The sequence below is a fragment of the Hirundo rustica genome, chromosome 13, assembly GCF_015227805.2.
Source record: "Hirundo rustica isolate bHirRus1 chromosome 13, bHirRus1.pri.v3, whole genome shotgun sequence".
Taxonomy (NCBI): Eukaryota; Metazoa; Chordata; class Aves; order Passeriformes; family Hirundinidae; genus Hirundo; species Hirundo rustica.
The window spans coordinates 4,328,143-4,342,486 of NC_053462.1; the positions used below are offsets into that span (position 1 = coordinate 4,328,143).

Below are 14,344 nucleotides of genomic sequence, written 5' to 3' on the forward strand. Positions count from 1 at the left end.
TCTTCTCAGCAATATTTCTATCATATCCAGGTAGTTTTGGGGGAATTTTTTATGTTCTGCTCTTGAGCTTTCTGCTTCTCCTTCTGTATCACACTTAAAAGACTGCTAAGCACGTACCACTCCAGTATGACAGTTTGGAGGGTGTTTTGTATTAGCACTCTAAAAAGGAATCACTTTCAAGTTACCTTTAGTCTCAGTGCTGGTAGGATTGTGCCAGTTTGCATTCAGAATGTCAAACTCTAGTTGTTGGCAATGATAAATCTTGATGCCTGGTTCAGACTGTTACAGGCAGCGTGCCTTCTTGCAGACATCCAATTCAGGTGCAGCTGACTTTGCCTTCATTCTTGCATGCTGAAAATTCCACTTTGGATCTAGGAGTCTGTTTCAGGCCACATTCAGTAAATGTTGCACTTCATGTTCACAAGGAAGACACAAAACTCCAGTTGGGTTTTGAAGTGGTGTAAATTTGGAGCAGTGAGACTGATTTAGCTTCTTACCCTTGCATGGGGTAAAGCCAGCTGTCAGTCTTGTTTGAGAGACTCTCCTGCCTCAGTCTGCTGTCTTACAGTGTCCAAAATGGCTTTAGTATCTTCATATCCAGTTGGGACTCCTAAGAACCGCCTTTGAGCTGATGAACTTTAATTTATATAAAGGACTTGGCCATGAGAAGAATTCCCCTCCATGAAATGCACTGGTAGCCGTCAATTGCCCTTCCTATTGGAGGCAGGTGTGAGGCAAAAGCGAAGCTAAGCAGGACTGCAATAGTAGTAATTAGCTTGGGTGCTTGTTTAACCAGGCAGCAAGTAATGAAGTCAGGAACTGTAATGTCACATCAACTACATTACCTCATTTTCTTCTCTTGCAGACACAGGGAGGTTAAAAATAATGAGCCTGTCTGCCTCTCCCCATACCCCTGAGCACATTGAATCACAAGCACCTTCTTTCTAAAACAAATTTATTTCTTGCCGGCCTCCTTCCCAACAAAGACTTGCCTGTGATGAATACCAGACTTCACAGCAAATTTGTCAAAGTGGTGCACCTGTGAGGGTTCCAGCACAAGATGAATTTTGGCAGGCCAAGGGAGTAGAGGGAGGTACCAGGCAAGGAATAAATCTTTGTGTGTTACACCAGACTGTGAATGAGCGTTCTCCTCCTAAGAATCGCTCCTCTGACAAGTTATGATAAATTACGCTCTTTGTTGACACCTTCGTCGTGTTATTTATGGCTCGTTAATTGAACTGAAAAGGAGACTTGTAGCACAGCAGGGGATCATACAATACGTTTCCACTAGGCTGGAACCTGAACCAAAGAACAAAAAAGGGGAGGAAAAAGGTAAAGTAATGCGTGCGAGTGTGTACTCTCCACTGAAAAGAACTGGCTGCTGTTAGAGACCAGTCCAGAACTGTAGCAACTGCTCTCAGTCCTCTCAGAAATGTTCCTGTTCAATCCTCCTGGATCTCCCAGTTAAAAGGCTGGATGTTTGTCTTGTTCCCACCTTTAATCCTTGTATCTGCCTTGCTCTGTGCATTGCTGAAGCATGGGTTATCAATCCCATGTGAAGGCAAGCATCTGCCCTGTGTTTCTGAACTTGACCATCCTTTGCTCCCCTAACAGCAGTTTTCTCTGCTTTTCCCTGGTACTCTCTTTCCTGCATGGCATTCTGATAACACAGTGGGTGAAAAAGAAGGATGCTGGTGTGGCACCACAAAAGTACCACATTTGTACAGCAACACAAAACTCTGTTCTTTTGGGGCAATATATACCTAGCTCAGAAACACACTGATTTGGGGAACCTTCCAGCTCTCTGCCAGTGCGAAGGGCAAGGTCTTGTTACCAAACATCCTATTGTGGCAGCACAGGCAGGCATTTGCTCTGAGAAGGACTAGTGTAAACAGGAAAGGGAGAGGTACAGGATCTGAGCGGGTGGCTCTCTACACTTGTTGTGCAAGAGTTGTCTGCAGGAAATATAGCTGTAAGTCATTGTGGGGGATGATAAAAGAGAGAACGAAATCTTCAGTGGATAAATACTGAGGCAGACAGGCTTGTTTCTGTGAAGAATTACAGATTTGATGCTGAGTCTGAAACGGTTCTAACAAGCTCTGTCCTGAAAGAAAATTAAGTAATCTAATGCCTGAGAGTACTTATCATGCATGAGTATTTTGAGAAAAAACAGAATGGTCCAAGAAAAGAGCACGTTTTCCTATCAAGGGGTACTGAGATAATCATTCAGCTCCTTGCTGGAGAATACCATCTGAAATTCTCACATTTCCATGGCAGTATGAGCAGCATCATTTATGGATTTGCTGTTCGGGCTCCTCTCAAAGGAGCCAGGTCCTTCTGTAGTGACAAGGTTGAGAGTTAAAATAGTGAGTGACAGGTCCCTTGTTAGTAGGGTCTAGAAGAGGGAGTAGTTGGGCTGGGTGTCAGGAGATCTGAGATTCACTCTAGCAGTGTTCCTTAATCAGCTTTGTAGGTACAGTCAAACTTCTGGAACCTCATGGTTTGGTGTGTACCTTTTTTTCAGATGTGAAATAAAGCTTTACTTTTGCCTTAGCTAGAGATTGAGCAAGTGGTTTGGCTGGGATAGAATTTAACCAGGTAGTGAAAATGAATTCCTCTTCTGGTAGCTTTCCAGCCTCTCAAGTGAAATACAGGTGCAGTGTCTTTGTGTTCCCCTTTAAGGGTTTCCTGGTGCAGGGCAGCCTCTCCTGTGTGCCATTCTGTCAGTGGGGATGACGCTGTGTTTTGCCAAGCTCTCGGTAAGTGATGCCCAGTTCCGATGTGTGCAGCTCCCCACTGGTGCCCCTCGAAGACTGGTCGTGTCCCCGGCTGGAAAAGCGGCCCCTGCGCCTGGGAGCGCAGTGCCGTGGTTTCCGTGCCAGCCTGCGCGCTGCCTGTGCAGCCCCTGGGCATTGCTGTTGGCTGCCAGGCTCTGCTGTGACGGGGACGGTGCAGGAACTGCACGGGAGCTGGGCTGCAGCTCACTGCGGGGTGCCAGAGCTCTGCAGTGACTCTGCAAACAGGATGGCAGCTTGTGGTGACGAGGGCCTCGCAGCCCGCTGGCCCTTTGTTCCGGGCAGAGCCCACTCTTCTCTCCAGGGCTGTGGACGAGAACAGCATGAGCGCTGCCCCTGCCGGGTTTGCTTCCTCGGTGCTGTTTGCGCACGGTGTTGATCAAGGAGTTAAGGCAGTGTAGTGGCGCTGTGCGTGTGGAGGCACTGGGAATGCTCTATTTATAGCGCTGCTCTGTGTTAGCTCCCGGGAATTGTCGGCTGCGTGCCGCAGAAGCGGCCTCAGAGCGCTCCGGGTGCGGGTGGGTGCAGCAGCCAGGCTGGCACCCACCCCGGGGTGTCCTGGGGGGCCTGGAGCCTCCTGGGCAGCGGCGTGGCCGGGGATGGCCGTGCCTGCCGGGGCTCACCCCTGTCTGCAGGTCTGCCCAGGGACAGATGCTGCTCTCTCCTTTCCCTGGAGGTCTTTAATGCCTTCTCTTCGAGGTGATGTAAAAGCAATATGATTTGGCTTGTAATCGTGACAAAGACAGAATTGTAAGGGGTTTGTTGCTGTTGTTTGGATCTAGAGAATGGGTTTATTAAGAGCAAGGGCGCATCAGACCCAAAACGCAAGGTTGTTTGCTGTTTCAAATAGCAGCCCGGCCCCGTGGTAAGTGGCAGCGGCAGCCTTTGTCGGTTACTTGCCTGTGCCAATTCCTCAGGAAAGTCACTGCTGCCAGTAAGGATATCAGCACAGCTGCTGGTCTGAGAGGTTTCACTTTCTCACTTGATGTGCTACCAGGGTCCTTCCCCTGCCCCAGTCCTCAAAGCACCCCACTGCAGGGGAAAACCCTGAGGTAAAACTTGCACACGCCAGTTTGCTTGGTTTTGCCACATTCTAGAGCAGCAGTTCCACATTGGACGGGTTTCATGTTTAAATGGTGAAAAATGTTTTGACGTTCTGTTCCGAGCTGAAATGTCATCTGGCAGCCTGATAAACTGGTTTCTTAGGGATCTGTCCAGTGCTGGAAAGCATCGTGCTGCCTTCTCGCTCACTCTGCCCCTTCTGTTCCTTTGTGTAGTAACTGAAATGTGAGTGTTGCCTACAGGCCTTTTATGTGCTAAACACCAGAGGCTGTATTGCCAAAATATTAGCAGCTATTTCTGGAGCCAGGAAATGCAACATTGCAGGTTGAGTGGGAGCAAGGAGAAGGAAACCACACCAATAGGAAAAGTCTGCGAGAAATTAAGCGAATAGGAAAAAAAGTTTGCTGCAGGCTAGTTTCAACCATCACTTCTGAAAACAGCTGTAACTAACATCCAATTCTACTGAAGTAGGGCAGAACAACCTCCAGCACAGTATTCTGCTCTCTCTTCTCCATCTTTTGGTTGGGAACTCGGTGCTTAGAAAGATCTTGTTTTTAATTTTGTGGTTGTGCCCTTCTCATAGCATTTTCTCCCCAGCCAGCTGGCTTTTGTTGTCAGTTACAACAGTGTATGATTTTATTTTTTTTTACAGTATCAAACAAATTGAACATTAAGCTATGTCTTCAAAGTTTTCACTGACAGATCATCTTTCCCACTTGTTATTTTTTTGATTAAAAACTACTTGTAATAACATAGGCCACATTACTAGCACAGTAAGCAGGTTCATGAATGAGGGACTTTCACTTAAACAGCCTTGTGGAGCTGCTGTTTCCTGACTACTTCCTCAGTCTTCCCTGGCTGTCTGTTTTCCAGGATTTTGACTGAGTGCACTCACTTTGGCACACTGCTGCAGCCATTGGTATACATTTGCAGCACGACATGGTGAGTGTGATAGAGTTACCTGTATGAGATGAGGAGCTGTAGTGAAATAATTCTAGTTTAATACTGCATTCAAGTTAATTTATGCCAACTATTTTTCCATCCTTGCTGATGAGACTCAAAGTTCTCACATGGATCTTGTCTTTTTCCATAACAGACAGACTTTGAGAATACTTTTTTGTTGTTTGCTATGAATTTTCAACCCTGAGATGGTAGTGAATTTTCCAGTTTTTAGCTTTTATTTTTTATTAATCATATTATTGGCACACTTGAAGTGGTGTTCTGCATATTTGCATGTGCCCAATGCTTTATTTCCAGATGTTCATACAAAAGGCTTAACCATGTCAGCACACCAAGAGAGCACCATCTCTCAGGCTTCAAATACTCTAACCCTGGGAGACGCTCCCCTGAATTAACTCTCTCAAATGGGACCATGAACTGCAAACTGAGGATAACGGGAGAAACAGTTTCCAGGATTTATGTGGCCTGATAGGCCCTTTAATTCCTGGACCACTTGTACAAAGATGAGGCAGATACAGCAGTGACATGTCTGTGTCTCAGATATTGAAGCTGCTTTTTTCCACAGCTACCTCTGCCTTCTCGTGTCTGTGACACAAGTAGAAACCAAGCACTGTGTGGTAACGATTATAGCAGAAAGAAGGGTGTTAGCACTGGTGTCTGTTTTCAAATTCAGCAATTCAAGTCTAAAATGAAAATAATTTTTCTTTTTATGCACTAAAATTCTACAGTGGAGGGGTAACATTTGGACAATTGTGTCATCCTTGGTAACAAATGTGAGTAGAATCAGCAACTTGAATCAGCTCTTGGGAGGTAAGTGCCACCCACACCACAAAATATTGGCTTCGGTCTCTGGCTTTCTGCTCTGTTGTTTCTTTGTTGATTACAAAGCTAAAGGAGGAGGGAAAAACAACCTCCAAGTCACTCTTACATAATACTTTGTTTTGTGAGGGTTCCACTAATCATGTCAATACTGAGCCTCTAGTTTTTGATAATTACATTGGAAATGCCCAGTTTGTACATAGTAATTCCAACTATAATTACCATGAAATTATATAACTACAAATTACCCTGTCATGTGGATGGACTAAATAAGCATGTACAGTACCTGCTCTGTGATAACAAATTAGAATTACATGGTTGGTTAACTAGCAGTAATATGAGATTTTTGAAGTGGCCAAGCTGGCTAGTTATGTGAAGAGAAAGTGTTGGATTTTCTTTCCAATGCTTGATTATATTTCAAAATAGTAGATTATTTATTTCCCGATATTTCTTTATGTGAAAAAACCAAAACAACTATGCTTTGGGGTTTGTTTTTACCGGACACTTATATTGTATTAAATTGTTTGCTTGGTTGCTGCCAGCTGCTGTGTTCATTCTCCTGGGTGCTGGCTGATGCTTGTGGGACATTGCTTTGATTTGGGTTTTTTTAGGGATTTCTAACTTAATGTGTTAGAAAATGATTGCTTTGCCTTTTTCTAATAATTAAAGAGCATTTTTTTTTTTCCATTTGTGGCAAACCCCCCCATTGATTGATAGAAGAGCTGTAGAAATTGTATACAGGTGCAACCTTTCCCTGTCATTTGAGGAAGGGGGAAATCATGTCTAAAAGTCATATACACGACAAAACAGCTCTTCATCGTGTCAGAGCGTCCTTTCAAAACATCCAGAGTATAGTTCTTTCCTACAGACAAAATAGAAATAACATCGGTCTTTGTTAGTTGCTCTTGACCTCTGACACGAGGCGGTGCGGAAGGAGCGCAAGGCCGGAGGTGGCGGAGCGGGCTCCTTTGAGAGCCCTGGCGCTCCGGGACTGTGGCATCCCGAGGAGCTGCCCCAGCGAGGGGCTCTGCTGCTCGCCCCGGGGGCCGAGGTGTCACCTCGGGGCGCGTCTGTGAGCCCCGAGGCCGGGATGCTCTCACCAACGAAGGTGCGGTGAGAATGGCTCCTGCGTTTCGGCGGGCAGAGCGCAGGCCGCGGGTGGGGACGCGCGGCGCCCGCAGCCGTGTGGCGCTGCCCGCGGTGGCCGCCAGGTGGCAGCACGGAAAGGCGGCAGCAGCGGCGCTGCCCCGGGGATGCCTTGGCAGGGCTCCCCGGAGCAGGGGCTGGGCACAGCTGGAGAATAAAACAGGAATTTATTGAAGGGTACACCTCGGCACGACGGGGCCTGGCCAGGGATACACCCGGGGTGGACTTAGAATGGTCAGGAAATGGACAACCGGTCACCAGGTCTTACGCTCTTATAAGTTTTGGGTCATTTATATATTGGGGTTTAATTGTCCAATTACAGCTTCAGGTTGTGAGAAACAAGATCCTTCTTTTCTCTCTTCAGTCCACCGGTGTTTGTGCTTTTGGGCCTGAAAGTTGTACACGTCTTTGGTCTTCAGTAGGAAAAGGATTTGTTTTGTCCACCTACTCTGTGAAGAGAGCTTACTGGCACTTAATACGAGGCTCAGAACTACACCTGTAGGCAGCACAAAATCTGAAAAACAGGAAAGCTAAAGCTTAAGGCATCACTGGGGCTGTGTTTGGGGCAGTTTGGGTAGAACTGATCGCTGCAGTGCTGCATGTGGAGTTTAGTGCCCGACCACGCCTCTTGCTGCAGCCACCTCTCTAATACACCTGTCTCATTTTTATTTGTTTTTAATCTTAGAGCATAAAGTAATCAGGCCAAGGAAAAGCCTGTCTCTCAGCACCTGAAGTTCTTTCACTGAAACTCAGAACTTCTTCCAGTGGTAACTGAAGCTTTGTGCGAAGGTCTGGGCAACTGTGCCTTTAATCTGCTGGAGATGCTACAGAGAAATGCGTAACTGAGAACAAAATGCTTGTCACTTTTTGCCCTGAGCCATACTATTGCAAGAGCTGAGCTTTCTCCAGCTGACTTTAAATTAATTTTCATGCCTCGATTTCTGGTTTCTTTGGTCTATTCTTAAATAAATTACGTAGCCACCTACACAAGAGGGGAAATTGTTAAAGAGGTTTACAACCTCTGTTCTTTGTTCTTGTATGTTTGATTTTTTCTATATTTCTTGCCGAATCTTTTCCTTATCTGGTATCACCTCTTCTGAGGGATCCACTTTTATTGGAACAAGTAGTTCCCACTGAAGCTTGCCTTGTTTATGTGCAATTGCAGCTCCAAATGCATGGCTTCAGTTCACAATAGTTTATTTCTGATAGCCTCACTGGTTTGTAGCTGTGGGAGATGAAAACTAACAGTAACAGATTTAAGCAGTGGCAGCAGCCCAGAGATTAATAGTGAACTCTAGAGTAATCTCTGGAAATGGTCATCCTTGCTGTCCAAATCCAGGATTTGTAGACATTCCTTTCAGCTGGTGTATTAATTACTTATGTACTGTTCTTTCTGTTTCAGGCAGATGTGAATGGTTTCATATGCAGATATATATCTGTGCATGAAAAAGAAAAGTAACACAGGAATTCTTAGCCTAGAAATTATTCAGGGTTGTGGTTTTTAGTTTGTTTGTTGTCTGTCTTCTGCTTTTCTCGTGGCTGGGTCCACCATGTCTCTTTGGTCTGTCATTCAATTAAATACTGTGCAAACCTGTAGGAAGTGCTTGGAGATTCATGCTGGGAACCTATTTCAGACAAATATCCTGTAAGGTGTGAATAAACATAAGGTGTATTACAAATTGCACAGGGGCTATGGCTATCATGCAGTGTTTATGAACGTGAATAGTTATAATTAAATGTTTTCTGTTCTCAGATTCTTCTTTTTCTTTGTCATCTCTAAACAATCCATCTTTCAGAAGGTGCTGACTGGGAACTTAGCAGCAGAGCAGTTTCTCATGACTCTTGTTTGGTAATTGGAACATCTCAGAAAGCTTCTGCAAGAGCTTGTGGTAATTTTGGTTGCACTGAGTGAGATAATTCAGCAATCAGCCAGTTTTTTTTAGCTGGCTCGGTGCTCAAACTCTTAATAAGGTCAAGGATTGAATTCGGGTAGTTTCAACTTTAAAAAAAATAGTAATTAATTAGATTATTTAAAGTATTGGAGGGAAAGCATAATTATTTAGATTATTTCAAGATGTTGAGATGTTTTCAGACAATCAGTTTCATTGCATAGAACTTGTTTAAATAACCTGAGCTTTTTGATTACCTTAAAGCTGTTAAGAGATGTAGTAAAAAGGTAATTGACTAATGGGGTTTTAATCTGGAAGGGGGGGCTGTTTTCATCACTTATTTTGATTTCTTTAGGTACAAAAGTGACTGTTAATTCAGATATCTGCTGATGGGACATTTATGTAAAAAGCACAAGAAATTTTCTTCCACAAAACCCATCTCAGTCTCTGTACTAGTAGAAGATTTCCTTGCAGCACATCTCGCTGCATTCGCTGAATGTGTTTGTAGGACACGTGCTCTTGGTGACTTTTGCTCAAAGACTTTGCTATTAGTGCTCCTGAAATCAAGAGAAGTCCCCTGAAAGGACTGAGTTACTTGTTCAGGAGGACAAGATCTGGATCCTTACCTGAAGAGGTTTCTGAACTCCCTGTGCAGCCTTCAGTGAGCTTTCAGACTGGTAGCACTGAGCTTCCCCTGCACATAGGGAATGTTCTGGTACCTGGGGGTGCGTTACTTAACTTTGCTATTCCAAAACTTTCCCTGCTCAGATTTAATAGAAAGCTTCTTACATCATGGGACCGTGTAAATAACTGTACAAAGCATCCATGGTTTAGTAATCCCAAAGTAAGCCAAGGCCATAAAATGTATTTTCCACTGGTGCAGCACTTTCCCATTCCAGATATATTTAGTGTGGTGTAGTCGTTCTTTCCATAACTTCAGTGCATCAGCAGTGCCGTTAATGCAAATGATTTTATTCTTATTTAACTCCCTCCTTTTTTGAGCCTAAATAGCACCAAAATTAGGCAGTTACCTGGCCCATTTGAAGTTTAGTAAACTGAGATGAAAAAATGGAAGATGAAAAGTGAACAGGGAGCCTGGTAAATGAGAACAGGAATAGAAATGACGATAAATAGAGCACCACAAGCTGGTGTGTGTCGGAGGGCTCGGTGGAACGGGATGGTTTGTTTGATACAAGTGTTTATGTCCCTTGACAATTTTGCTCTCTATAATGTGCCAAACCCCTGGATTATTGTACTGAAAGAGAGAACTCTACGGCAGCAGGCAACTGACATTGTTTGCAAATTGGTCTGGAGTCTGAAGGTTACTGTCTGACAAAACTCTTGTCACCAGTTTGAGAGAGATCCAAACGCAGAAACTGTCACAGGAAAAGAACCGGTGTCTGCCCTAGGCATCCCTACATTGCTTCTACAGTACTGATACTTTGCATTTTCATCAGCTGTTACTCTTTTAGACCAACAAAGATATTCTGAATTTCTTCTTCTAAGAGTTAAATGTTTCAGGTTGCAACTTTGTAATGTTGATATTCCTCTGTGTTTTCTAAGGCAGGTGCAAGAGCTCAGAGTGTCTGTAAATGCCAGTTATGTGCTCGTGCTCTAGCTGAGTCTGTCTGTGGTGTGAAGGCTGGCATGCCTTGGCTCATAGCTTTGTTAGATAAAAGTCATGCTTTTCCCACTTGAGAAGCTTTATAAATGCACTCCAGAGCTCTTGCTCGGTACATAACCTTGTTGCTTCAGAACTCACTAATGATCAGGATTTATTCAAGGGTTTTATTGAGATTCTTCTCAGTGAAAGAGATGTGAATTCATAGAAGGCTCTTCTATTAAATTTCTGGAAACCGTTTGAATTTCTTATTTTCTTATATTATGGCTTCACTTTGAATTTATTTGCTTTCCTATCTGCATTCTTTTCTATGCCCCATTCTTGCCGTGCACCTGGTTGTCTGTGCTGACCCTGCTTGCAGGCAGATCGAGCTCAGCTGGGGAAGAGCTGCACTTGCACTCTGACAGTAGCTGGGATGCTGCTCAAGGAGGGCACAGCCTACGCTGCAACAGCCAGTGCCTGAGCTGTGAGAAGGCATCACAATGATCTCAGCTTACTGGAACTCTGAGAGGTGCTCCTGCAAGGCAGAGCACAGCAAAAGGCTCCGCAGTTCCTGTAGGAGGAGAGGTGCAGGCAGTTTAGGGAGAGAGGTGCTCATCGTCCGGGCAGGGTCTGTAATGAAAGTATCATTTAGAGGGGCTGGGAACTGCAGAGCTGCCCGTGATGCAAACAGGATGGTTCACGTTTGAAGCCTGGCTGTGCTTCACGAACTCACTGCCTATCACAATGTGTTTCATTTAAAATGTAGGACAGTGGGGTTTTTCTCTTGAAGTCTGTGTTAGGAAAGCCATAATTATTAATGCTTTAGAAAATTATTTATCAGATGTTCTGAGATGTATTTTAACTTAATGATGAATCAAAGAAATAGCTGAAGTTTGTGATTTTTTTTCTGCAGACATAGAATCAGCTTATGGACTTATACAAGGAGAATTTTCTGTTGATTTCTTGTTTTTAAGGTAGACTAACTAAGGAATTGTCACTGTTTTGAGGAATGGTAATGACTCTTCTGCTGTTCTGACAAGTCGATTAACCAGTGGCTTTTAGGGCCGTGTGTTGCCTTGGTAAGGGTGCAAGGTGAGGTTTTCAAACACATGATGTTATGAAGTATCGTCTCAAGGAATCAGGTCTGAATCTGAAGTTAGGCCACTGATAAGGTTTCTCGCTGAAGCTTTTTATTGTAAAGATAAAATATCCCAACAGTTTGAACTTGGAACTTCTAAGTGGCCAAAATTTACATTGTCAACATCTTTAACCAGTGAATGTTGTGAGCATTTTAATTTGATTTCATTTGGGGATGCCGGAAGAAAAGGACGTCTTAATGTGGAGTAGCATGTACAGTGTGCATGGGAGTAGAGAAATAGATAGAGAATGTGCTTTGCTTTTAGTAGCGTCCCTTTGAGGCTTGGCATTCAGCTTTACAATCAGAACAAATCTGTAATGTTGCAGTTGACAGTTTTGCATTCCTGCGGATTGCATTGATTTGAGAAGGATGCCTATAACTCATCAGCTTAGAATTCACTTGGTCCTTTAGTTGCATCTCTTGGAAAATTCTCAGGAAGCTAAAGGATTATGGCTGTAGAATTTAGGCTGCAAAAAATCAGACTGTAACATTATATATTGTTTACCTTTTCATAGCATTTATTTGATTTATTATTGGAAAACACATAATAAAATTTATAAAATATATGTGAATGGACCGGCTCATGCAAACTTTGCAATTTGTATTAGAGTAAGTGCTTAGGCAGTGCTGCCAAGAGTTCTTTAATGTATATGGATCAAGGCAGTACCTTGTGCAAATTCTTCAGATTTCCAGTTTATCCAGTAGGTGTTCAAGCGTATGGATTGGTGGAGCAGCCAAGATCCTGATGTCTGTTCCCATTTTAGAGATTCTATAAAAATGTTGGAAGTGTTAGTGCTCCTGGTAGCTGCTTTAAGCTGGATGCTTGTGTTCTCTGTCAGACAGGAGGGACGGGTTTGTGTGTCCAATTTGTCTGTCACACTTCTTGTAAGAGTGGCACTGACCACTGGGAGGCTGTTCTGCTGGCAGCCTCTTGTCAGTCAGGAGCCACTTGAGTTTGTCTTCCCAAGATCTTCAGAAGCAAGTTTTTTTTCAAGGGAAAACATTTATGTTTCATGTTTAAGATGCTGAAAACCAGAAACCACAAGGTTTAAAGTTTTGAGTTTGGTTTTCCTATTAACAAGGTTTTGGTGTTGTATATTATCAATATCCGCACCAGAAGGATTTGTGTGTGATTTAAGAGTGTCTTTTATATGATTCATCTGTTCCAGAATTGCTAAGGGAGCCAGCTAATCACGAGTGCTGAACTTGGTGACCTGTTTGTGATCAGCCCATAGACACTGTTTTTAATAAGAAGAAAGAGCAGTAGGTTACTGTTGTTAAATCTGTTATAAGTTATTTTTATTTCTGTATTGAGCTTTACATTGGAAAAGTTCTGTGTTGCAGTTTGGACTCTCTTGAGCATTCTGAGATATTAATGATAGAAGTACATTGCATGAGATGTTTAGGGAAAAAAAAAAAACAGCAGGAACTTAACATGGGGACCATGAATTCAGGCAGTTAATCTATTGGACTCATGTGTTTGCTTGATTTGATGAACCAGGGTGTGATCACGTCTACAAGTGTATGGATTTTACAAGCAGCTGAAGATTGGTACAAAACCATTTGTGTGGGTGCTTCATGTGACGCTGCTTTCTGAGTGATGGTGCTGGTGGGCTGCAGTGTGGGGAGCCTCTCCACGTGCAGGAGCTGGTTTCAGGATGTAGGAAATATTGCCAGTTCTGTGATAGAGAAAAAGGCTTCAATTCAGGGAACAGCCACCTTTTTTTTCCCCTTAATGGCCCATTTGTGGCATAGAAACAAAACCCTTGTTTGCTTTTAGGTTACACCAACTGTTGTTTAATAGTTGTGGTGATACATAATTTGCCAAGCTAAGGCTTTTATTTACTTATTTATTTGTTGGAAAGGAATTGCTGTGGTGAAAAGAAATTGGGTACTGGAAACTGGACAGTATTTGAAAAACATAAACATTGGCAAAGAAGGGGCTGTGTTCCTAAGCTAAACATGGGAGTGATTTTCTGTCTCACTAACGGTTTGTGCTCAGGGCATACAATCCAGGGAAGCTTGGTAAACTCCAGTGAGGAAAGTATTTGAGCAAAGCACATGTACTGTTCCGGTGCAGGAGGTGAATGTGGCTGCGCTGGTGCTGGCACATGCTGGTCCGTTTGCTGGGGAGGGAGAGCTCCTGGGTTGTTCCTGTCGATGGCAGTTGTTAATTTCCCAGCAGCTCGAGTGAGACAGATGCTGCGTTCTCTTTGTGATGTAAGCTCAAGTGACAAGTCAAAATAAAAGACTTGTCCAAATTACTTTAAGACAATAAGCATGATGGCTCCTCATTGACAGCATGTTAAATATTAATTTCTTAAACTGTGAGTTTGAAAGGCTTTGACATGTGTCAAGATTCTGACTATTTAAAACCAATCTTCCACAAAAATTTCTTACAGATTGAAAGAGCAAATATTGACTTGTATGACTAACACAGACCACTCTCTACTCTTTGTACTACTCTACTCATTAAAAAAAAATAAATAATCTTACTCTGTGTATTCCCTAGACATGATGTGGGCTATTATTTGAAAATATGTAGCTAGCTGAAACGTTGTTAATTGCCTTTCATTGATGCTAGGCAAATGTTCCTGAAGGTACTGTCCTAGCCAACAATAATACCAGTGAAATGAGGAATGAATCAATGTTGCTGCTCTAGTAGTTGCTAAATGCTGTATTTGCTGTGAAGAGTAGAGCTTGTATAAAAACAAAAAGGAAGAAATAGAATCTGTGCTTCTGAAGAAGGCAGCACTATTCAGATACCCCTTGTGAGAGCAGGAAAGGATATTTTCTAGGATCTTCTGATACTAAGGCCATTTTTCCTGCTGTTGAGAGAAAAACATCTCTGACAGAGGATTTAGCTTTTGCTAATCCTTAAGGGACTTGTTTTGACAGACTCTATAGAAGATTTTCTCAGTAACTTCTGATT

At 43.3% G+C, this 14,344-nt stretch overlaps 1 protein-coding gene across 4 annotated transcripts in view; it reads left to right on the forward strand.

Moving 5' to 3' along the window:
• Nucleotides 1-14,344, forward strand: part of RORA (RAR related orphan receptor A) — a 406,637-nt gene that overhangs the window by 190,126 nt on the left and 202,167 nt on the right. For 2 of the 4 annotated variants that reach the window (XM_040077548.2, XM_040077547.2), the window contains one exon: nt 5,546-5,627. The exons of the other annotated variants lie outside the window; for them this stretch is intronic. In XM_040077548.2, coding sequence (XP_039933482.1) covers nt 5,546-5,627 — 82 coding nt within the window. The remainder of the gene's footprint in view (nt 1-5,545; nt 5,628-14,344) is intronic. 4 annotated transcript variants of the gene reach the window in all.